The sequence below is a fragment of the Ostrea edulis genome, chromosome 1 (genome assembly GCF_947568905.1).
Source record: "Ostrea edulis chromosome 1, xbOstEdul1.1, whole genome shotgun sequence".
Lineage (NCBI taxonomy): Eukaryota > Metazoa > Mollusca > Bivalvia > Ostreida > Ostreidae > Ostrea > Ostrea edulis.
The window spans coordinates 77,696,478-77,719,945 of NC_079164.1; the positions used below are offsets into that span (position 1 = coordinate 77,696,478).

General features: G+C 36.2%; 3 protein-coding genes across 4 annotated transcripts in view; 1 reads left to right on the plus strand and 2 right to left on the minus strand.

Moving 5' to 3' along the window:
• Positions 1 to 414: 414 nt before the first annotated feature.
• LOC125680309 (cytosolic beta-glucosidase-like) lies at positions 415 to 10,030 on the minus strand. Of its 2 annotated transcripts, XM_048919786.2 has the most exons (16): positions 9,481 to 10,030; positions 9,014 to 9,281; positions 8,301 to 8,431; positions 7,753 to 7,933; positions 6,676 to 6,752; positions 6,187 to 6,574; positions 5,938 to 6,067; positions 5,601 to 5,776; positions 5,203 to 5,436; positions 5,006 to 5,110; positions 4,192 to 4,577; positions 3,786 to 3,969; positions 3,354 to 3,593; positions 3,093 to 3,222; positions 1,162 to 1,343; positions 415 to 815 (listed from the first exon to the last, which is right to left on the minus strand). In XM_048919786.2, the coding sequence occupies exons 2-16, from the start codon at positions 9,159 to 9,161 to the stop codon at positions 616 to 618; spliced, it is 2,892 nt and encodes a 963-aa protein (XP_048775743.2). In that variant the 5' UTR covers positions 9,162 to 9,281; positions 9,481 to 10,030; the 3' UTR covers positions 415 to 615. The 2 variants fall into 2 exon arrangements, with proteins under 2 accessions (XP_048775743.2, XP_048775752.2); XM_048919795.2 differs by lacking the exons at positions 8,301 to 8,431; positions 9,014 to 9,281; positions 9,481 to 10,030 and adding an exon at positions 6,998 to 7,077 and having other exon boundaries at positions 7,753 to 7,869.
• The window catches only part of LOC125680285 (lactase/phlorizin hydrolase-like), a 43,028-nt gene continuing 29,045 nt past the window's right edge, over positions 9,486 to 23,468 (plus strand). The window contains exons 1-2 of the mRNA XM_048919749.2: positions 9,486 to 9,721; positions 22,404 to 22,514. Of these exons, the coding sequence (XP_048775706.2) occupies positions 9,646 to 9,721; positions 22,404 to 22,514 (187 nt within the window). The 5' untranslated portion in view covers positions 9,486 to 9,645. The remainder of the gene's footprint in view (positions 9,722 to 22,403; positions 22,515 to 23,468) is intronic.
• Positions 10,651 to 18,961, minus strand: LOC125680300 (lactase/phlorizin hydrolase-like). The gene is made up of 16 exons (XM_048919773.2): positions 18,677 to 18,961; positions 18,321 to 18,567; positions 17,436 to 17,566; positions 16,885 to 17,065; positions 16,646 to 16,722; positions 16,150 to 16,540; positions 15,908 to 16,037; positions 15,567 to 15,742; positions 15,187 to 15,420; positions 15,001 to 15,105; positions 14,485 to 14,870; positions 14,101 to 14,284; positions 13,231 to 13,470; positions 12,995 to 13,124; positions 11,372 to 11,553; positions 10,651 to 11,180 (listed from the first exon to the last, which is right to left on the minus strand). The coding sequence occupies exons 2-16, from the start codon at positions 18,466 to 18,468 to the stop codon at positions 10,981 to 10,983; spliced, it is 2,895 nt and encodes a 964-aa protein (XP_048775730.1). The 5' UTR covers positions 18,469 to 18,567; positions 18,677 to 18,961; the 3' UTR covers positions 10,651 to 10,980.

Here is a 23,468-nt window from a genome sequence, read left to right on the forward strand (position 1 = left end):
CCAAGTCGTCAAATCTAGCGATCAATCATCGTCCAATTCCATCCGCCAATGAGCTTAGTATTCATGTCAGGTGAATGTTGGGAGACGCGGAATTCCGGTCATTTAAACTGCTGATTGAATTTTATCGTTGTATTGACAGAAATTATAAAATCCACTTGAATTTGATTTATCTATCATGGTCATCACATTGGGTGATCTGTTCCTAACGAGTCACCTTTCAATATAGATACCGATGATTGACGATTTTAGACAATCTTATGAACAATTTTCCATCGTCCAGGACCTCCTCATTGTACAAGTCGGTAGACCATTCCCTTGACGAGCGGGCATAACCCAAACTGAAATGGCCCAAACCCAAGGCTGGAAATATTCCATATACAGCTGAAATCACAGTACAGTACTACACAATTCAAATCAAATGGAAATAAAATTTTATTGCAATATTTTGAATGCATAGAATTTTGGTTTCGACAACAACAGCAGTTCTAGTAGTTTCTATTGACATATAAAGTATGAATACATGTAATTAAGCATATTGTTACAGTTGAGCTTTTCTCACATTTTCTGATTCACTATAGGGACTATATATAGATACACGTAATGCTCTATGAAAGTCTATAAATAGCCGAATCCATTATCTCTGATTATTTTGCTGAACACAGAAGCTGAGTGTTTCGCTGTACGCGGTCTTTTGGGGTCATCAAAGTTCACATGATAGAGTCCGAATTTCTGGGTGTAGCCACTGGTCCACTCCATATTATCCATCAAAGCCCACGCCATGTACCCTCTGACGTCACATCCGTCACGTCTTATAGCTGAAACAAACGGAAGAACCGGTTATTCATACATTTAGATACAACCAGAATGTTAATCCTTTCCTAGTTAGTAACTGCCATACAGTAATATACAGGCATAGCAAAGCGCTAGGACGTTCAATTATTTTGATCAATGCGGGGATGAATATACTTCGCTAGAAGCGGTCATTTTTATAAGCGTGTTTGCTATAACCGAGTTTTACTGTACAACAAGCATAAGACAGATAATTTGACGTTCGCATGAATGAAATTACATGCATATTAAGGACACTACTTTATCAATAACACAAGTGACAAACATTACACATTGCAAATTGCATCAAAATGTTTCTTAAGATTTATATACCCTTCAGGATCTCGTTAACGTAGCGGGTGTAATATCTGGCTCTTGAATAGTCCATAAGTTCGCCTTTGTCAGATACGCCATTTTCGGTGACATAAACAGGTGGGTTGTCATAGCGATCCTTGACCCATTTTAACAATCTGCGAATTCCCCATGGATTCACACGTAACCAACCGGATTCAGTCCTAGTATAAAAACGTATAAGCATATATATGTGTGACAGCAGCATTTCATTGCCAATTAAGAATATATGTATATATGTAAGTAATGTTGTCTGTTTTACTGTTGGGGTCAGAGCAACACGTTTCTGTGATCATCATTAAACGGGTATTACATAAATATATGTAAGGCATAACATATTTCTTGTGTCAGAGGATAAAACCAACGGAGTAGATAACAAAATGTTTGCACTCCGTCTGTCCGTCTATCACAGGGTTTTTTTTCCGGACTTTTTCATCATGCTTTGATTTAGGAAGCTGAAAGTTGGGTATGGCGTTTACTACCATAAGTTTACAGATCAAGTTTCGACACAGTTTAATGAATTATTGACGAAATTTATTGGACTTTGTGCCGAATGTAATTTTTCGGACTTTTCTCTATAACGCCTTAACTTAGGAATCAGAAATTTGATATGTAATTATTGAATGAGTTAGATTTCACTTCCGTTATAGTTGAATTATCCTGACAAAAAATGTAAAACTTGGTATCATGGTTGAATGAATTTAATTTATTTTTATACTCTGCCGAGTTCTCTGTAATTTTTTTAATGTATGAGTTTCATGTTATTTAAGTTTGTAATCCACTTCGGCTCATTCTCCGGATCTGTATTATTAGAGATCGAAATTATAATATTTAAAATGAATCCATCCGATCGTCCAAAAATATCCGATTATTGATTTTTCGATATTTTATTTAAACGCACATCACATGGTGACAGAAACACGGGTAAAAATCTGTGAATGTTGAAGACGCTAGGTAGAATTGAAAATACGGATCTTTATTGCATATATTGTTATTATTTTTCCCTTGTGCATTTCTGACTGTTTTGCATTAGGATACACGGTGGTACTTACATTTATTACATCAAGTAATGTCTCATGTTACGTACAATGTCTAAGTTCATACTACTAGTACTACTGTATATTATGTGTGAACCATTTGAAACCATGTTTGCACATATGCACTCATTATGAACAAGACATGTTGACCTAGTACCGATGCACCGTCCTGTGGTATCTTTTGAATTACAGTGGAGTATTAATCATGTGTATTTGTACTACCTTGAGTTTACTATTATTACATGTAGTATTGTTATGTACATGTACATATTTTCCTCCTGTGTGTATTTCTGACTGTTTTGCATTAGGATACATGGTGGTACTTACATTTAATACATTAAGTATTATCGATATCATACGTTCAAAATGTCTCATGTTATGAACATTGTTTGAGCTCATACTAATAGTGCATATTCTGTATTTTTATTCTTCTCTTTTTATTATCATTTTTATAAACATTGTACATCGAAATATTAACAATCATGTATGTTGTATGCCCAAGAGGGCCCTAATTTGGAAAATTAGGTTGGAGTTACGAATGAAGAGTTGTTTGATGCGACGAAAAAGACAAAGACATCTTTGATCGTTGGAACAGATGAAAGGTGAAGATAACGAACAGTGATAAATTTCAGAACTCCCAAAAGCAATGCAAAATAGAGAGTTGGGCATTATTGGGACAGATACGTTTTCAATATCAGAATTAAAGAAAACAAAAAAAAGCGATATAATTAAACTTTCGAGGGGACCGCACGTAGAATATTGCCTAGAACTTGATGTGGGATCAATATGTATTGTTATGCAATACTTACAGAATGCTTGTTGACTAAGAGTTTCCCGCCATTTATGTAGATTGACGTAATTACACGCACAACTTACGTGTTCCAGCACGGATCCTCTGAAGTATCGATGTCTTGATCACTCTCATAACTGTGCCAATTAATGTCCCGAATATCTTCACGTACAAGATTAGTTGTGTAATGATTTAGGCCAAGGAAATCAAATGCACCTAAATAAGATTTAAAAGTGATATTTCATTTGATACTGCAATAATTATAAATAAATCACATCACTGGTATTTTTATTTCGCATTAACGTTTAATTTTAAAAATCTGAATTCCTTTGATATGGTGCTCATGCCTCTGTTCTGTTGAATCTCCTCTGAAGTAAATTCGGGTAGGCGAGATTTTGGATACCCCTGGCGTCTACTTTTGTCCGCTACTCTCCTTTTCATGACTGAAGGATAGTCTCCATTCCCGAAGATGGGATTGGCAAACCAACCGAGCTTAAACTGGAGGGCTCGCTCTGCCGCGTATCGACTGGTGGTGGTTTCTGTTTGGGGTTCTTTCCAGTCACAGTCAAGAGTTATGCCAACTTGTCCTAGAGTGAATAGAAGGTACACTGATACAAAAATAAATAAAACGATATAATTCCATGTCCAGAGATATGCGAACGCCTCAATTGATACTAATTTAGATACATATTTTTCCATGCCCTATTTCAATATCTCTTTGTTTCTAAACTAAACATACTATCATAGTTTTCATTTGAGGGAGGGAAGGGTTTATCTACCATGTTGAATGGACTTGAAAGTGCTTTCGTAGGTACGGTAGGCTCTGGTGTGGGAACGGATGATGTTGTGGGTCACCTCATAGGTACCAGTGTCAGGACTGTATACTCCTGGGGCAAATGCTGCGATACCGTAGCCCAGCCAGGATATCACAAAGGCCTCGTTAAATGTTATCCACAATTTAACCTGTTGAATACATTGATGAAAACATGCATTGAAAGTGCCAGAGGAACACGCCATTCAGATATAAGTGAATTGTAAAAAGAATTGAAACCATGGGACATCAGATAAAGATAATAGAAGTACATACACCCGACTTCATGAATTACTGAGAATATCTTCAAATGTCATGGAAGGTATATAAATCATAGAACAATGAATTTACTACCAAAAAAAACCCTGTCTTACTCGGTCACCGAAGGAAGAAAAGCAGAGTCTGGCATAGTCGTTGAAGTATTCGATGATCTTATCATTTTGCCAGCCCCCTATATCTTGTAAAGCCTGGGGCAGGTCCCAATGATACAACGTCACCATAGGCTGTATATTATTGGCTAAAAGTTCATTGATCAAGTTATTATAATACTCGATGCCTTTACTGTTGATGGTGTGAAGAGTACCATCCGCCATGACACGACTCCAGGCAATGGAGAATCGGTAATGAGAAACCCCAAGATGGACAAGCATTTGGACATCATCTTTATATTTATGGTAACTGTCGCACGCAATGTCCCCTGTTTGCTGAAATGCTATTTCACCTTTGTGTGACCTGACATCCCAAATACTGGGTCCCTTTCCTGTAGGTGAAAAAGATGAAGTTAACGAACAATGATATAAAGAATACAAATCTGAGAGAAGGTAATAATGGACCACTGGAAACACCAGAGATGGGAACAGGTGAATTTGTGAAAACAGGTTTTAAACAAGATTGTTAGAAACCCTGTAACATGAATTTATTTGGATTTGTTGAAACGTGATCATACGGCGAACATACCCATACATTGTATATCGAATCATTTGAGATGTATAAAATCCATATGCAGGTGATTTCGATCAAGATTATATGAATTAGAAAAAACATTAGAAAACCAATTATATTAATTTTTTTTTATATAAATTAAATCAAAGTTGTAAAATAACTAATTTAAAATAACATACATTGTACTTTATATGTGGAGACATTGGATAAAATTGTGATATTATGACCATTAGTATTTTTACAAACCGTCTTCATTCCATCCACCTTCGATTTGATAAGCGGAAGTGGCTGCGCCCCATGCAAACCCGTGTGGAAACTGTCCCATAATGAAGTCATCACGGTCATCTAAATCTATGATATAATTGAAAGGGAATTAAATTGAATTCTCTTGGTTTATTGAAAGAATTTTACACAAACCGAACCCTTTGTAGTATCTCTGATACCTTGTTTGATGTAATTCATCGTGTCAGATGTCTTCCAATCAGTCGGGAATCCATTGTGACTGATGACGTCTCTGTAGAAGTTTGCCGAGGCCTTGGCAGTTCTATCGCGACCATCCCTCTCGAAGTCAACTTTATAAAGTCCATATTTCTTGGTATAACCAGCACCCCACTCAAAATTGTCAATCAAAGACCACACAAAGTAGCCCTTAACATTAACCTTGTCCATGACAGTTGCTGGGAAAATAAATAAGAAGTACTCAGTGATGTTTAGACTAATATTATATCAACGTCTATGATAGTAGAACCCATTTTTCTTTTACATTATTTTTATACTCCAATTATGTACGCTGTATTTACCATCCAATATTACGCTTGTAAAAGTTACAAAAGAAGATTACCAGTTAGAACCTGGTCAATGTAATTCCTGAGAAAGTTCACGCGAATCTGATCTAGAAGTGTTCCACAGTCACCAACACCATTTTCTGTGACGTAGACAACAGGATGATTATACGTTGTATTGATGTATTTCAGAACTTCTCGAATTCCTTCAGGGTAAATTTTCTTGTCGTTTGGTCTGTAACGCAATTTATATAGATATTCAATATCTTTAATCAATATACCCACATCTGCAGTATGTTTGCATTCGTTACATTTTTCTTACAGATCAAAATCATACTCAATGACGAATTTTCATGTTCAGGAATATACACTTCCACAGGATAAATATACTATTACCCATCCCATGTCGGGTCAAATGATTCCTTCACGCCGAGGTCTTTAGCATAACTGTTACCAGTTACCATTGATGGACTATCCTCAACAAGTTTTGTCGTATAGTGGTTGACTCCAAAAAAGTCGGAGGAACCTGTTTACAATTCATATCTTTGCATATAAAAGGGCACATTAGAACACATTGTATGCAAATTCAATGAACTGTTTTATTGATCTGTAGTTAAGAATGCGATGGAAAATGATTTTTGTCACCTCTGTTTTCCCTCATCTGATCGAAAGTGAAAGTTGGAAGACGTGTTCCTACTCTGGTTCTCATTATCTCTGGGTAATTTCCATCTCCAAATATTGGGTTTGCAAACCAACCAATCATAAAGTCTTTTGCTCTATCTGCGGCTTGTATGTCTGCATGTTTGCTTGTTTTTGGCATTTTCCATTCCGAGTTAAGTGCGATTCCTATTTTACCACCTTGTCCAGATAATGATTTATAAAGCTTGTACGCTTTGACGTGCGCTAAAATCAAGTTGTGACCAACCATATACGGTTTAGTACCGGGGTCCTTCATTCCAGGGGCTTGACTTCCTGTTCCATATCCGTACCAAGCAATGTCATAGGGTTCATTGATGGTAATCCACATTTTGACCTATATATTCATAGTTTTTACATCATTTTGCAAAATATTACATACGTTTATAATTCTCAAGTACTTCACAACTTTGCGTACGAGAGTCGAGTCTGTCTTACCTGGGAACCGAGTTCTTGAAACATCACTTTGGAATATTCTTCAAAACGAGAGATAATCGCGCTATTTCCCCATCCACCTAAACATTTTAAATGAAAAAAATGTAGAATGTTTTTCTTGTCAAAAGTATGAATGTATTGAGCCATATAATAGTGACACGTTCATCGTTTGTGAAGTACGAATTGAATTTATGAAATGGTTTAAGGTTTCACACTAATTCTCCGAGTTTGAACATACATGTATGAAAACGTTTAGATAAGGAACAGTGATCAATCTAATAAATCCTATAAAGAATACAAAATTGAAAGTAGGGCAAACACGAACCCATGTGCACACCAGAGTTCGGATCGGGTGTCCAGGAGGAGTTAGTATCCCCTGTTGACCGCTCATACCAGCCGTGAGCTCTTTATCATGATGAAGTAAATGGAATAATCCTTAGTCAAAGTTAGTACGTAAAGAAGGGTCTAACATTTGGTATGACACGCGTCAAACAGCATTCGACCTAATGACAGGTTGTATTTTTAAAAAAGGTCATTATAATGACCATATAACAAACAAAATGCTGACTTTCAACACGATTGCTGAAAATCCTGCAACATCAACTTATCAGTGTTCTGCCTCGATTTAAAAAAAATATCATAGGCAGAACATGCTCTCTCGTATCGAATCAGTAGAAATACATCATATGCAGATGATAATGAATGCAATGACAAAAATAATAAGGAAGTATTAAGAAAATATAAAAATAATTTAAAGGCTCTAACTGGATTCTTTATTCAATTTGAATAAATGGAATATTCCAAATTGTAAACAACCTTAAGAACTATTTCTGAATTTAAGCACTTGCTGTTTATTGTTGATATGCTTGTTCAAACACTATAGATTATTTCAATAAAAGTTTTAAACTATTGCAGCAATGCAGTGTGCCTTGTCCACACTAGTTAATAATTGTTTGATTCAAATAATCACAAGCAGTGGGTAAGTTATTTCGTTCAAATTGCACCGTGATAAAACATATTTAGCATATCAATCCAGCTGGTGAACGTAATAAAGTAGTATATATTCTGGAATCTACAAACCGATATCCTGAAGAGCCTGTGGTAAGTCCCAGTGGTAGAGGGTCACCACTGGTTCTATGTTCTTGGTCTTTAACTCTTGTACCAGATTTTTGTAGAATTTTATGCCCTCGTCATTTTTAGAACTCAATGTACCATTTGGCATAACTCGGCTCCAGGAAATCGAGAATCGGTAATGGGTTACCTAAATTAGATGTATTAATTGGTAAACAAACGTGCTTTTAATAAGAAAAACAAAATAAAATCGTGAGATTCCACAAAAGGATCTTTTGTTTGGTTGTTGGAATTTTGATGTTGGAAGCTAAACACATACATGATGTTAAAGTAATATTCATCGCTCCAGTCACTACGCAATATATGGATCCCCATGTTTGAATGATGTGGCCACCATTTTTCATTTAGACATTGCGGTTCCTTATAAATAGTTTTAACAGATACATTGCTACGGCTACACATCCTCACCAGTAACTTAAACTTCACATTTTGTACCTATGGCATTTTGAGAGCATGTGAAGATAATGACATTGCATATCAGTCGTCCTCATTCTTACCCCTAGCTGTTTCAGTAACTGGACATCCTCCTTGAATTTGTGATAAGAGTCGCTAGCCTTATCTCCGTTTGATCCGTCTCTTATATTTCCCGATACTTTGGAAAATCTATCCCAGATACTTTCTCCACGACCTTAAATGAATATCCAATGATGTATAATGGTTGTTTCTCAAAGTAATATTTAACAATACCAATAGCCGATATGAAAAGTTTAAGGGATTTTGGAAGAAAGAAGAAAAATCCTACTTTGTCATTTTGACAATAGAATCTTTTGATTCGTTGTTGGAAAGTTCAGCAAAAAATATCGTTGATTCATGTCTAGGACCCGACCATGTCACAGGGACACCGACGCTCGCAACTGGGAGTCATCGGATTCGCGTCAAACCCAAACCATTTAACATAAGTTTTGCCTATTAAAGTGGCTGACATTAGAAATAAAAGTCTTTCTGATATAAGCTTTTAAACGTAAGTCCTGCTTCACAGGTCAAACTTTGTGGCATTTCACCTAAAGCTGGGGAGGTCTCTGTGTGTGAAAAGTTCTCGAATGTGACGCAAAACAATATACACTGTACAGGGTATTTCAAATTACAGGGATTTCTTTTAACAAAGGTAACTATCTAAACATGAAAAATCATCAACAATTATCGAGAAAGACTAGATGAAAAAAATTACTTAATGCTGAGTCTGAGATTTATGATTATTATCATCACTTACCACCTTCATTCCAAGCTCCTTCTGTTTGATAAGCGGAGGTAGAGGCTCCCCAAGCGAAATCCGTAGGAAACTGTGCATAATAAAATGATAATGTGCTTTGAATGCACAAACCAAGAAAGGCCACGATTAGTATATGCTTTGTTGCCATCGCTTTTTGACGATCTAGATTATCACACGTGAAGAATCGTTGGAGAGTCACACAGCGGAGAATGTGTTTCGTATGTTTGTTGCATTCAATTCCTATAGCAGCCTGTTCAACACTGTTCACCTATTTCAACCAAATAAGACAATCTTCTCAAACAACCATGTACACTATGCATCAAATCGTGTTATGGCATTGCAAGATATACAAATCCAAGAATACAGACTTTGGAAAAATTTAAATCTCTAGAAAATCTTATCTCTTCACTAGAAATACCACACCTTTCTCAACGTTTCGATTTTATCTTGAAATTTAAGCTGCTTACCTTGCAGGAAAAGATTCTCAAAGTGGGACAGTGCCACCCCGTCACATGAGAAGAGGTCACAAATTTCGTAACCAAGAAATTTAAACGTCTTACTGGATGGTTATTATATATAGTAACTGAAGTGCGTCTTCTTGTATTAGAAGATCCCTCTCTAATATAGACGCCATGTTGCTGGTCGTAACAGGAATTGGGGTTTTGGTGTATTTGCAGATCTCTCTGAATTTAAATTCTCAGTGCAGCGGTAAGATGTATGTGTGTGTATGTGTATTTTGTTTGTTTTATACGATTACGTCAGTAGAAATCAACTCATTGTTTGGAAGATCGACATATTTACAGAAACAATTATACGCGTGCGACAACTGCATTAATGCACGAAGCGCGATGATGCATATGTACAGTCCACTTTTGTGGTTGATATCCCTATCCTCCAAAATATATAGTAATAATTTCTTATCATATAATTTCGTTATTAGTCCCCTAACGGTTTGTAAAATAAAACTATGGCTTTCTTCTCTGTCCGTCCATCCCTCTTTCAGTTTGTCCCATTGGTTTTCCAGATTTTTTTTCTGTTATGCTTGCTAGGATTCATTCGAAACTTGCAGTGTAGTTTCAGAGTGGCAAACTACAGATCAATTTCGAATTTCTTAACGTTTGATGGAGAAGTTTTAAGAAATTAATTTATATTTGTATTCATCGGGATCGGGATTGCGTTCCAAAGAGTAGGGTGTAAAAGTAGGACGTTTGAATAGAAGCAGTCGACGAAACTAGATAACTTTATTAATTTAACATTTCAAGCTCATTAATTGCAAAAGGAACGTATCAATGAAAATATATATCAAATCTGTTAATCACGCGAGTGTTTTTCTGTAGTCGGAGAGCGAAGTCTGCAATTCTACTGAATTCGCGGGTTTGATAGTAAGTAGTATTACAACAAGGTATGAAATTCTTTTATAAGTATTTGAAATGCAAACATGAATGTTATAACGGTGTGTTTTGTGTTCCATTTCCCTAACGTGTTTTGTGCAAAAACGATGACTGCATCGAAAGTAGGTAAACTGTGCATCGCAAATTGACAGAATACCGAATTTTCTAAGCTGACTTGATTATCCCTTCCTCAGGACAAACGATAAGGTTTTACATGAGATGACTAAAGACAGAAAAAGGCGCACAAAAAGCTACAAATGTATTTATTTATAACTTGCTAATCAAAGTGTTCTAGACAACGAATTAGGTCACGTTCCATTCGTCAAATGGGCTGATCAACAATGCGCGAAGTGATTAATGATTATGTCAGCATCCCACCCGTAAAACATATTCAGTTGTTGGTGCTGATGAATTACAATTTTATTGACTCTTTGGACAATGGCATTTTGGTTACAATTCTGGTACTCGTTATTTATGAAAGGAGAAAGGTTAATAATTGTAATTCGTGTATTATGTATTCCTCATTTACATATTACTACACCCTACATTACTTTTATAAATCATAATAGCGTTTGATCACAAATAGCCGAATCCATTATTCCTGATTATTTTGCTATACACTTCAGCCGAGTGTTTGGCTGTACGCGGTCTTTTGGGGTCATCAAAGTTCACATGATAGAGTCCGAATTTCTGGGTGTACCCGCTGTTCCACTCCATATTATCCATCAAAGCCCATGCCATGTACCCTCTGACGTCACATCCATCTCGTCGTATTGCTATTAATAAAAAATATACATGTAGATTATAGTTATTGTGAGCTTCAAAGGTATAATTCATATATTTAAAAATGCACACCCAGCCTTTGTCTTTTGATAATCTGGTTAGTTGATAACGATAGGCTTTTGTTTACTAAAATTTATTGGTAGTTGCATAAGTCTGTAAGAAATCTCTTTAATAGTTTCCCTACCCTTTAAAATCTCATTAATGTAGTAGGTGTAATATCTGGCTCTTGAATAGTCCATAAGTTCGCCTTTGTCAGATACGCCATTTTCTGTAACATAAACGGGTGGGTTCCCATAGCGATCCTTGATCCATTTTAGTAACCGACGAATTCCCCATGGATTCACTCGTAACCAACTTGATTCAGTCCTGATTGAGAAAAGTATTGTTTTTTCTTCTTACTTTGTAAACCTTATCAAACATAAAGCTATGGGAAATACCAAGTTGAGAAAATCACTTAGAAATACTTGTCGGAAGATAGACGTATTGTGAATGGTTCGAATTCCTATCATTATACTTTCATGTCAATTAGTCGAATCTGATTGCTCGAGAAACATTTGGAAGAAAAAGATATCGTTACCGTCTTAAAATAAAACCCACGCCCTCTAGGACGGGATTAAATATCTAGCAACCGGAAACAATACTTGACAACGGGTGATATTATTATATAAATTTAGTTGAAGGTAACATTGAAAAATTCACCCCAAGAAAATCAATGTCAACTGAGACGTAGCTAAAGATGCAAATGATTTCTCGAGTTGTAAAATGTTTCAATGTTACCCTCAACTACATGCAATGCTTGTTTTATTATATTGAATGTTGTATAAACAGCAAAACAAAAACAAAAAACAAAAAACAACAACAACAACAAAAAACCAACAACAAAAAAACAACCTTACTTCTTTTTACATTTTATCAATCACTATCACGCGATGTTTTGTATATCAAATCGGGATTTTACGTTTATCATAAACGCTCAAACGACGTCATACAACAATCTACGGCGAACCCTACGCGGATAAATTCGATGCATGTGATAATTTTTATATCACCCGTTGTCAAGTAATGTTACACGTTGCTATATAAACTATCACCCTGGAACGCGTGTTTTCTATTCTCAGAGAATTTTTTTCTTCAAATTCTTCTCGACCAATCAGATTCGAGTATTTTACATGAAAGTATGATAAAAAGAAATACATGTATCACATGTGCACAGATTGTGGCCGAATGGTTCGCGGTAGATTGCCAGACAACACAGATGGTAAAACGGATGTTTAAGACCGTGAAATCAACATTAACAGTCGCAAAACAAGATAGATATTCCCACTCTAATGCAATTTTGCTTGATGTTAATATCCTATTTCGCTGAGTTTTGCTTATTCTATGAAATACGTTACGAAAAGTTTACGATTGAAGTTATGTCTTTACGTCATTATATTATGACGTCACAAAGAATGCTTTTCGTCTCGATAAGCTGTCTCAGTGTGTGCTTTGTTGTATACATCTAATAAATGTATGTCATTCAGTATGATAAAACAAATAGTGCATGCAGTTGAGGGTAACATACAAAAAAGCACGAAGGCGTAACTACCGGTATATAATTGTTGAGTGTGGCAGAAAACATCAAAACAAACAAAGCCGGTATATATTTACATGGTAGAAATGATAGTTACAACATATCAGCATATATAATACATTCCATCCGAGTTAGTGGATCAGTTATAAAGAGAACCAATCAAATTACAGAATTGTCTCTGTGATTACAACAGCCCCGCCACGTTTGTCTGACTTCGTGACATGCACTACTTACGTGTTCCAGCACGGATCTTCTGAAGTGTCAATATCTTGATCACTGTCATAGCTATGCGAGTTAATGTCATGGATACTTTCACGTACAAGGTTAGTTGTGTAATGGTTTAGGCCAAGGAAATCAAATGCACCTACAACAAATTCAAATGCCATGTAATAACAAAATATATCTTTATCAGTTTTGCAACAACTTTAAAACTGATGGATAACATTTAGAACAGGTCTACTTTCTCACACCTTTGTTCTGTCGGATCTCCTCTGGGCTAAATTCAGGTAGACGAGAATTTGGATAGCCTTGACGTCTGCTCTTATCCACTACTTTCCTTTTCATGACTGACGGATAGTCTCCGTTTCCGAAAATGGGATTGGCAAACCAACCGAGCTTAAACTGGAGGGCTCGCTCTGCCGCGTATCGACTGGTGGTGGTTTCTGTTTGGGGTTCTTTCCAGTCACAGTCTAGAGTTATGCCAACTTGTCCTACAAAGTATGCCATTAAAAATAAGTTCATTGAAATGTTTCTGATTGTATGTTGTTTTACGTCCCAATTTTTCACTTCATGTGGAGACGTCACGCACCAGCTTTGGTTGAAAGCCACAGTTTTTGACCTATGCATGACGCTCAGTGCCGCAGTGAGGGTTCTTTATCATACCAAAGCACATCATAATTGAAGACCTTTTTTTAAGGTCACATCTCAAAGACGGTTGTTCTTTTTTTACTTTTAAAGCTGGAAGCTTGGCGAAGGAACATTAAACGCTTTATTTAAAGCGGCACCGGGATCAACAATCGAATCCAGGCCTAACGGTTGCGAAGCTAGCGCCCTGACCTCTCCGCTACCGCGACTGGTCGATTAAAAATGTAAAGTAAATGATACCATTACATTTATTAGACTTTGTTTTCTGTCCCTTAGGGAATTCTTCATTCATATTGAGATGTCACATTTCTTAAAGATTAAATTCTGAAATATGTGTAATACTTTAGACAGTAAGCTACATCCTTACTAACGCAGTCAATCGTCTGATCCATTTACAATCTCAATCTGTATTCAAATCTTGTAAATTTTCTAAGCTAGATGGTATTTGTTAGGAATGCACTGTTGACAATATCTACCCTGCTGAATGGATTTGAACATGTTCTCGTAAGTACGGTAGGCCCGGGTGTGAGAACGGATAATGTTGTGGGCCACCTCATAGACACCCGTGTCAGGACTGTGAATTCCAGGGGCAAAAATTCCAACACCATAGCCCAACCAGGATACCACGAAGGCCTCGTTAAATGTAATCCACAATTTCACCTGTTAAATTGAATAGAATAAGAAAATGATCAATATAATGAATCAGATTTTGCAAAACGAAATGTAAGAAAACCTTATAAAAGCTAGTGGTATCAAATAAAGGAAAATAGAAATAGCATATGTCATTTAAAATCATACATTTTGGAAGAAAAAACTGTATTAGGCCTAGTAAAAGAACATTGACTATAAATATGTCTTACTCGATCACCGAAGGAAGAAAAGCAGAGTCTAGCATAGTCGTTGAAGTATTCGATGATCTTATCATTTTGCCAGCCCCCTATATCTTGTAAAGCCTGGGGCAGGTCCCAATGATACAACGTTACCATAGGCTGTATATTATTGGCTAAAAGTTCATTGATCAAGTTATTATAATACTCGATGCCTTTACTGTTGATGGTGTGAAGAGTACCATCCGCCATGACACGACTCCAAGCAATGGAGAATCGGTAATGAGAAACCCCAAGACGGACAAGCATTTGGACATCATCTTTATATTTATGGTAGCTGTCGCACGCAATGTCTCCTGTTTGCTGATCGACTATTTCACCTTTGTGTGACCTGACATCCCAAATACTAGGTCCCTTTCCTGTAGACATTGACACAATATTGTAAAAATTCATATAAAAGAAGATGTGTAAAATTACGAATGTGTTGCATAGATTTGTGGTTAGATAAAATATGATATAGCGCTGACACACACATATATATTCACATACCATCTTCATTCCATCCACCTTCAATCTGATAAGCTGAAGTGGCTGCACCCCACGCAAATTCGTGTGGAAACTGCCCCATAATGAAATCATCACGGTCATTCAAATCTAAGAAGATCCAGAGAATTTACTTATATTTTGAACTCTCTTGAATCGTACATGAACACATTGGAGTAAAATCATTCATACCTTGCTTGATGTAATTCGCCGTGTCAGATGTCTTCCAATCAGTCGGGAATCCATGATGAATGATGACGTCTCTGTAGAAGTTTGCCGAAGCCTTGGCAGTTCTATTGCGGCCGTCCCTCTCGAAGTCAACTTTATAAAGTCCGTATTTCTTGGTATAACCAGCACTCCACTCAAAATCGTCAATTAGAGACCACACAAAGTAGCCCTTAACGTCAACCTTGTCCTTGACAGTTGCTGACAAGATGAATAATAGTTACAGTATAAGTCTAAATAAGCAATAAGATTGATTTTTTATATTCTCTAAAACTCTGCTGCTGTGATATGAGGATTTAAATCATCTATTTGTCATGTATCATTTGCTTAAGAAGCGTAAAAATTACCAGTAAGAACTTGGTCGATGAAGTTTCGTAGATAACTAACTCGAAGCTGATCTAAAAGTGTCCCACAGTCACCAACACCGTTTTCTGTGACGTAGACAACGGGATGCTCATACGTAGTATTAATGTACTGTAGAATTTCTCGAATTCCTTCAGGATAGATTTTGTTGTCACTTGGTCTGTGATGAAATTGATTTAGATATTTGAAGTCAGTATCATCAGAACTTTATCAAAAAATATCTCAACTCAACTCAAGTTTTCGAATGCATCATATTCAATTATCAGTTTAACCTAAACAATTATAAATGGATTATACTTGTAGACGTTTGTCATTTATCTTTTACCCGCCCCATCTTTGATCAGATGATTCCTTCACGCCGAGATCTTTCATGTAGCTGTTACCAGTTACCATTGATGGACTATCCTCAACTAGTTTGGTCGTATAGTGATTGACTCCAAAAAAGTCGGATGAACCTGTTGATAGTTTATGGGTTTTGCATGTGAAAGAGAACATTGTATGCAAATTCAATCAATTCTTTATTGTTCTGTAATTCTAAATGCGATACAGGGTGTAGATTTTATTTACCTTTATTTCTCCTCATCTGGGCAGGAGTGAAATTTGGAAGACGAGTTCCTGCTCGGTTTCTCATTATTTCTGGATAGTTTCCGTCTCCGAATATTGGGTTCGCAAACCAGCCAAGAGTAAATTCGACTGCTCTCTTTACAGCATCTTCATCATCTTGATTTTTTGTTTTGGATATTTTCCAGTCTGAGGTCAAAGCAATCCCTACTTTCCCGCCTTCTTTGGATGCAAGTGACTTATAAACCTGATACGCCCTTACATGCGCTAAGATTAAGTTGTGTCCAACAACATAAGGTTTGCTTCCGGGGTCTTTAATTCCAGGTGCTTGATGTCCGGTTCCATATCCATACCAGGCAATCTTATATGGTTCGTTGATTGTAATCCACATCTTCACCTGTTTATATTTGTAATAGATTTTATAGTTACAGCTTCCAACTCACTATTTTAGACGTACCTGTATTTATTTCCTTAGCAATATATATATATTCATTCGACGTACCTGAGAACCAAGTTCTTCGAATATCAGTTTAGAATAATCTTCGAAATAAGTAACAATGCTACTATTCTCCCATCCGCCTAAAAATATAAAAATGTTATTTCTCTCCACAATCATCAAAATCAAACCATTTACATACGTTTCACAATTTGAATTACATGTATTTCAAATTGAAACATATTGAAAATTTTATTAGAAAACGTTATCCGTATTGAAGTAGTATATATTCTGGAATTACAAACCGATATCCTGAAGAGCCTGTGGTAAGTCCCAGTGGTAGAGGGTCACCACTGGTTCTATGTTGTTGGTCTTTAACTCTTGTACCAGATTTTTGTAAAATGTTATGCCCTCGTCATTTTTAGAACTCAATGTACCATTTGGCAAAACTCGACTCCAAGAGATGGAGAATCGGTAATGCGTTACCTAGATTAGATATGTCATGTAAACAAACAGGCTTCTATGAAAACTCATCACATGAGAACACTTATAGTAAAAGTGCCCCAGAAAAATAGAGTCTTAATGACACGCCTATTAAGCAAACGATCAGTACTTTATTGCGCAACATAATTTATAATGTCAATATTGCAAGATGTGCTGTCCATACTAATAACCGATCGGTTATGTACAAAGGGTTTCATATTCAACGTTTCAACTAATATGTGTTAACTTGCATACATTTTGAAATAAAGTTTGGAAACAGCGACATCACTATCTTTGGGGATACATATTGTTCATGTGGTGCTTGCCCTAATGTGTTTTCTATCAGTATGATGAAGCATACTCTTATTCTTACCCCTAGCTGTTTCAGTAACTGGACATCCTTCTTGAATTTGTGATAAGAGTCGCTAGCCTTATCTCCGTTTGATCCGTCTATTATATTTCCCGATACTTTGGAAAAATTATCCCAGATACTTTCTCCACGACCTTAAAAGAAATAGTGGGTTGTTTGTAAATGTAACATCTTATGTAGATAGTCGAAATATTTAGATAGAATGGAACGAGGGCAAAACACTAGATGTCTAGTGAGTAGGACACTCGCTTTGCACCTTGAATGTCCTGTGTTCGATTTTAGACACCGGCCATGCGTGGAACCTACATACATGTATAGTATTGCATTTAACATAGGTTCCTTCGCCAAATGCACGTCATTAGAAGTGAAAGTTATGGATGAAAGGCGAAGATCAATCTCATAACATTTCATATCTTTCGAACTCGTACATGACCTTCAAAATCAAAGGCACCGCGTCAAATCAATAAAGAACTTTCACTGATACCACCCTGAACCTCATCCATAGATAACAATGTGTTGTACTCCATTTATAATTCGTGATGTAACAACTTGTATATCTGTGAAAAATACTTGAATGGCACGTTAAACAATTTTCCAATAAATATACATCGATCTCAAATGCGGTCTGGCGTGTTTCATACCGATTGTTAAACCGTTCTTGATTGATCTAAGAATAAGTCGTTGAAAATACACATTTAAAGGACAACCTAACTATGTAATGTTTTCTCCGGTCATGGGCCTTTCGTGTTATGTAACTGGAAATACCTTTTTCAGTAGTAACAATCTTCAACATGTACATGTAACATGGTCGAATATCAGCAATATTTGGCAGCAGCGAGACATTCTACAATTAAGACAATTACAATGGAAAATATTTTAATTACTTACCACTTTCATTCCAAGCTCCTTCTGTTTGATAAGCGGACGTAGATGCTCCCCAAGCAAAACCTTTTGGGAACTTTGCATGATAAAACGATAATGTGCTTCGGATGGACAAACCAAGAATGGCTATAAGAAATGTCTGCCTTGCTGTCATCGTGTTTAACAACCCACCAAACCACACTGAAATATTCTGTGAAGATTCACATGGAAAAGAATGTGCTCCCAATGGTTATTGCATCCAAATCCTGGCTACCTATGCATAAAATAAAATACGTGTTACTTATCTGCAATAATCATACAGATTGAATGATATGAATAAGTTAAAAAATCCAGGAAATGCTAAAATCAAAGGAAATTCTTACTTGATATCCTCCGTCGACAACGTTTCGATCGAAATTTTATCTCCAAAATAAGCTCCTTATATTGAAAAAAAAATTCATAGCGAGATAAAAAACAAATTTTGTAACCAAGAAATTTAAATGTTCTGTCAGATGATTGTGATATATAGTAACTGAAATGAGTCTAGGTTTGTCTGAGGGTCGGTCTATTTCATACAAATCATGTTGCTAGTCGTAACAGGAATTGGGATTTTAGTATTAAAGATCACTCTGAATTTAAAGTCTCTATGCAGTGGTAAGGTTAATTTTGCTTTGTGTTATATGCCTTTCATCATGCATAATCATACCAAAGTAGTAGAACTTGTCCTGGATATATAAAATTGTTAAACAATGTTGATATATTGAATGTATGTATGTTGTTTAACGTCCTGCTTGATAATTATACTTTAATCTCCACCAGCTGTAAGGGAAGTGTCACACGATTTGATCTATGTATGGCGCTTAGCAGAGAAGGTTCGTTATCGTGCCAACATCTACCACGGGACTGGTTCTTAAGGTTCCATCCTAAAGATCCGTGACTTTCCCGTCTGATACCGAGTGTTAGATGAAGGAACAGTCACTACCTATGCTAAACATCTTACGCGTGAAACAGCGTCGGGGTCGAGAATCAAATGCCAGACCAGAGTGCTCCCTCACCACTGTAATAGGTTATCGTGACTGGAAACTTAACTAGGGTAAAAAGAAATTAAATAACTCAAAGTTCATTGCTATGAGTGAGGCAGCTCCATTTTAACGACAAAATTATAATATATCATGATAGTTGCACAACATCCGTATTAGGATTTATTCCAGTGGCGGATCCAGAGGGTGTTCCGAAAACTTACGCTCAAAAACATAAAAATAACCTATTTTGAGGATGAAACCCCCACCTTTGAAAATCAATATTAATTGTAGAACCCCCTTTCAAAAATTCCTGGATTCGCTCCTGTACTCCAGAAAGGCTGGAAAAAAACCAAGCAAATATTAGATTTGATGACGTTATCATTGGAATAGAACCTTCATCGCTTATGATGCCTTATCGATATGAGCTTGCGGATATTTAAAGAACATGTATTCCAATTATGATTTTGAAGTTTACTTGCTCTAATACGTAACTCGTGCGAAATCTTGTCTGAAAGTCCTTCGGATGAGACCGCAAAAACCGAGTTCCCGTGTCACAGCAGGTGTGGCACGATAAAGATCCCTCCCTGCTCAATGGCCATAAGCGCCGAGCATAGGCCTAAATTTTGCAGACCTTCAACGGCAATGGTGACGTCTCCATATGAGTGAAGTATTCTCGAGAGGGGCGCTAAATGATATTCAATCAATCAATCTTAAATCTCAGTCATCAATTTTTCACACAAAGATTATGACTTTACGTGAGCTTTCACAACGCTGTCACTTTCCCCTTATATCGTACTGAACACACAGTGTAAGATCCTGTTTCATTTGATATCTTTGTTCATAATCTTGTTATTTTCTGTATTTAACGAATGAGCAATGGTTGCATTCTAATACAATGGTTTATATAAAATAAACGTATGAAAAGGATCACTGTTACTAAGACAACTACATTCATTAATATACCATTATCGAAACAAGAAAAATAAATGTGTTAACATGATTGATATATATATATATATATATATATATATATATATATATATATATATACGCACTCTTTAATCCTGTGATGAAATGCATTAGAGGGTTTTGAAAGATATTTGTATATAAATGCAAAGACCGAATCACTATAGATTTGTTAGAACAAGAACAATGTCGAGCATGGTGTCTGTTCATACATGTAGTGCAAGTACGTGTACATGTAGTTGAGGGTAACATTGAAAATTTTCACCCGCGAAAACTACTGTCAACGAAGGCGCAGCCGAGGTCACAGGTACTGTTTCTTTAAATAAAGCGATGACGTCTGTATACTAAGAATATTTACTCATGGTACATGTACATTGTAATTAAATTGAAATTACATCGGACAATATCGGATTATGCGATGCAAATTTATTTATCACCGTTCTCTTCTACGATAAGAGATCTAGAAAACCATGACATGACCGTATTCATTACCACCAAAATCTCAATCACCTAGACCTTCTATCTCCGCCAAGTTCGCTGTATTTCGGTAATTTTCAAAATATACACCCAATATGTTTTTTCTTTCATGGCTCTGCTCTGGTCCGATCATCTTACAGGTAGTTTATTCATATATATTTTTTATTGTACAAAAGTCTACATGTACATTTTCATATATACATCTGTGTTCTATGCAGGTAAGTATAATTTCTTTGTCCGTCATTTGGGAAAATTGTCGGGTCCCATATCTACATTGGACGCTGTATCATTAAGAGAAATAGTTCTGGATTCAGCACTAAAGGCCTTAATTAAGAGAAACTAGGATACTCCTATCATTTTCTTTAAAAAAAAGTGTAAAATATCCGTCTTTTTGTATTTCTTGTCGATTTTTATTATTTATAACTTCGCGTAACTACATATTTGATTCGTATTATTACACCTTTTAAAACCACGCTATCCATGTAACGCGTTTGTTTCGCGTTATAATACTTTCTCCAGCATTTTAATAAGGCCTTTCGTTCGCGTTATAACCCCTTTATTTTGCAATTCTGACACCTTTGATTCGCATTATCACACATTTTTATTGTGTACATACGCTATAACGCTAATAAAAACATTTTCTTTTACGTGAATTTATCCTAGCTGGTTTCCGTAGAAATTTGGACGTCATTCATATTACAATTGTAAAACAGTGCTATATGTACTGTATTCATATGCTAACAATTCATTTAAATATTCCGATTACAAATTTCAAAATACTGATAAATATATACTTAACTAGCTTAGTTTATATCAGTCTCTTTATTTGAACAATTTATTATCATGATAAACTGTAGTACTATATCTTTATTTGGACAAAACTCCTGTAACATCGAATGATTTCACTGACAATTCTTCGTGATGCATAATCCCATCGGTAGATGGAACCAATCAGTTCTCTTCTCTCTTTTTTCATTACAAAGTCTAATTAAAAGCTTTGTATTACATATTATCAGTACACCTGTATTTGTGCATGACCGATTTTCAATATAGCGGTACACACCTTGAAATCAACAGTAAAACGTTAACACACGGCGTGAATCAAATATTTTCAATCACTTTGCTTACTTATGACAAGCGCTAAATTTTCATTTGTGAGTGTGCTGAATTTTGTTTTTATCAACTGCCTAAACGCCGATATAGCACTGAAAAATGAATGTCCTCATTATACACTACAGTGAACAGGTACATGTAGAGAAATGTATATCATTATACATGTATCTTGGGCATAACACGAAATGAACTCGGGCGAGGGATTGGCATCCATTACCATTCGAGAAATTGTCATTTTTAATACTGTACAACGCACGCATGCTTGCACACCCACCCACCAATACGCAATTTTGATATTCTTTTAATAACCAATCTGATGGTAAAGAAATGGTGATCCAATAAAATGATGTATCCATACTATTTACGAAATCTAGTGTTTGACAATGAGATTTGAAACAAGCACATGTTTACAATGATTCAGTTTCAGAATTTCACTTCGCTGATCAGAAAGTACGAGGGTTTAAACGTACTGTACAGTATAATTGGTTTATAAATGTTTTTCTCCATAATTATCGTTTATAAATTATTGTAGCACAAACCCTTCAAGACGACAGTGGGGTATTTTATGGACAGTTTCCCGATGGCTTCATTTGGAGTGCTGCCACTGCCGCGTACCAAGTGGAAGGTGCCTGGAACGAAGATGGTAAGATGCACAATTACTGCGAGCCTAGAAAAACCAAATATAGCCTTCTTCGTATAGTTTCTGAAACGTTATATGTGTGTTTTACTACGTCAACGGTAAACGAACGATGAACGATCGGCGTGGGAACGCGGAATCCAACTCTGTGAATAGTTAGTGAACGGTGAGCCAACGGAGCGCAGAGCAAACACTGAACGCACGATGCAGATGAACAATATGGAGTGTATTGGGTGTTTCCATCGTTATACACACATTCCATTCTCAGACCAAAAAATCAGTTTCATCAATTTTGCAGACATCACCAGACTAGATTGGAAACTATATCACTTTCTGTTGTTGTGAAGACTTCCTGAATTTAAAAAAAACTCGTGTAATACAGAGAGAAAGATGTTACATCTCTACATACAACAGTACATACACATTGATTTCTACATACAACAGTACATACACATTGATCTCTACATACAACAGTACATACACATTGATCTCTACATACAACGGTACATACACATTGATCTCTACATACAACGGTACATACACATTGATCTCTACATACAACGGTACATACACATTGATCTCTACATACAACAGTACATACACATTGATCTCTACATGCAACGGTACATACACATTGATTTCTACATGCAACGGTACATACACATTGATCTCTACATACAACGGTACATACACATTGATCTCTACATACAACGGTACATACACATTGATCTCTACATACAACAGTACATACACATTGATCTCTACATACAACGGTACATACACACTGATCTCTACATACAACGGTACATACACATTGATCTCTACATACAACGGTACATACACATTGATCTCTACATACAACGGTACATACACATTGATCTCTACATACAACGGTACATACACATTGATCTCTACATACAACGGTACATACACATTGATCTCTACATACAACGGTACATA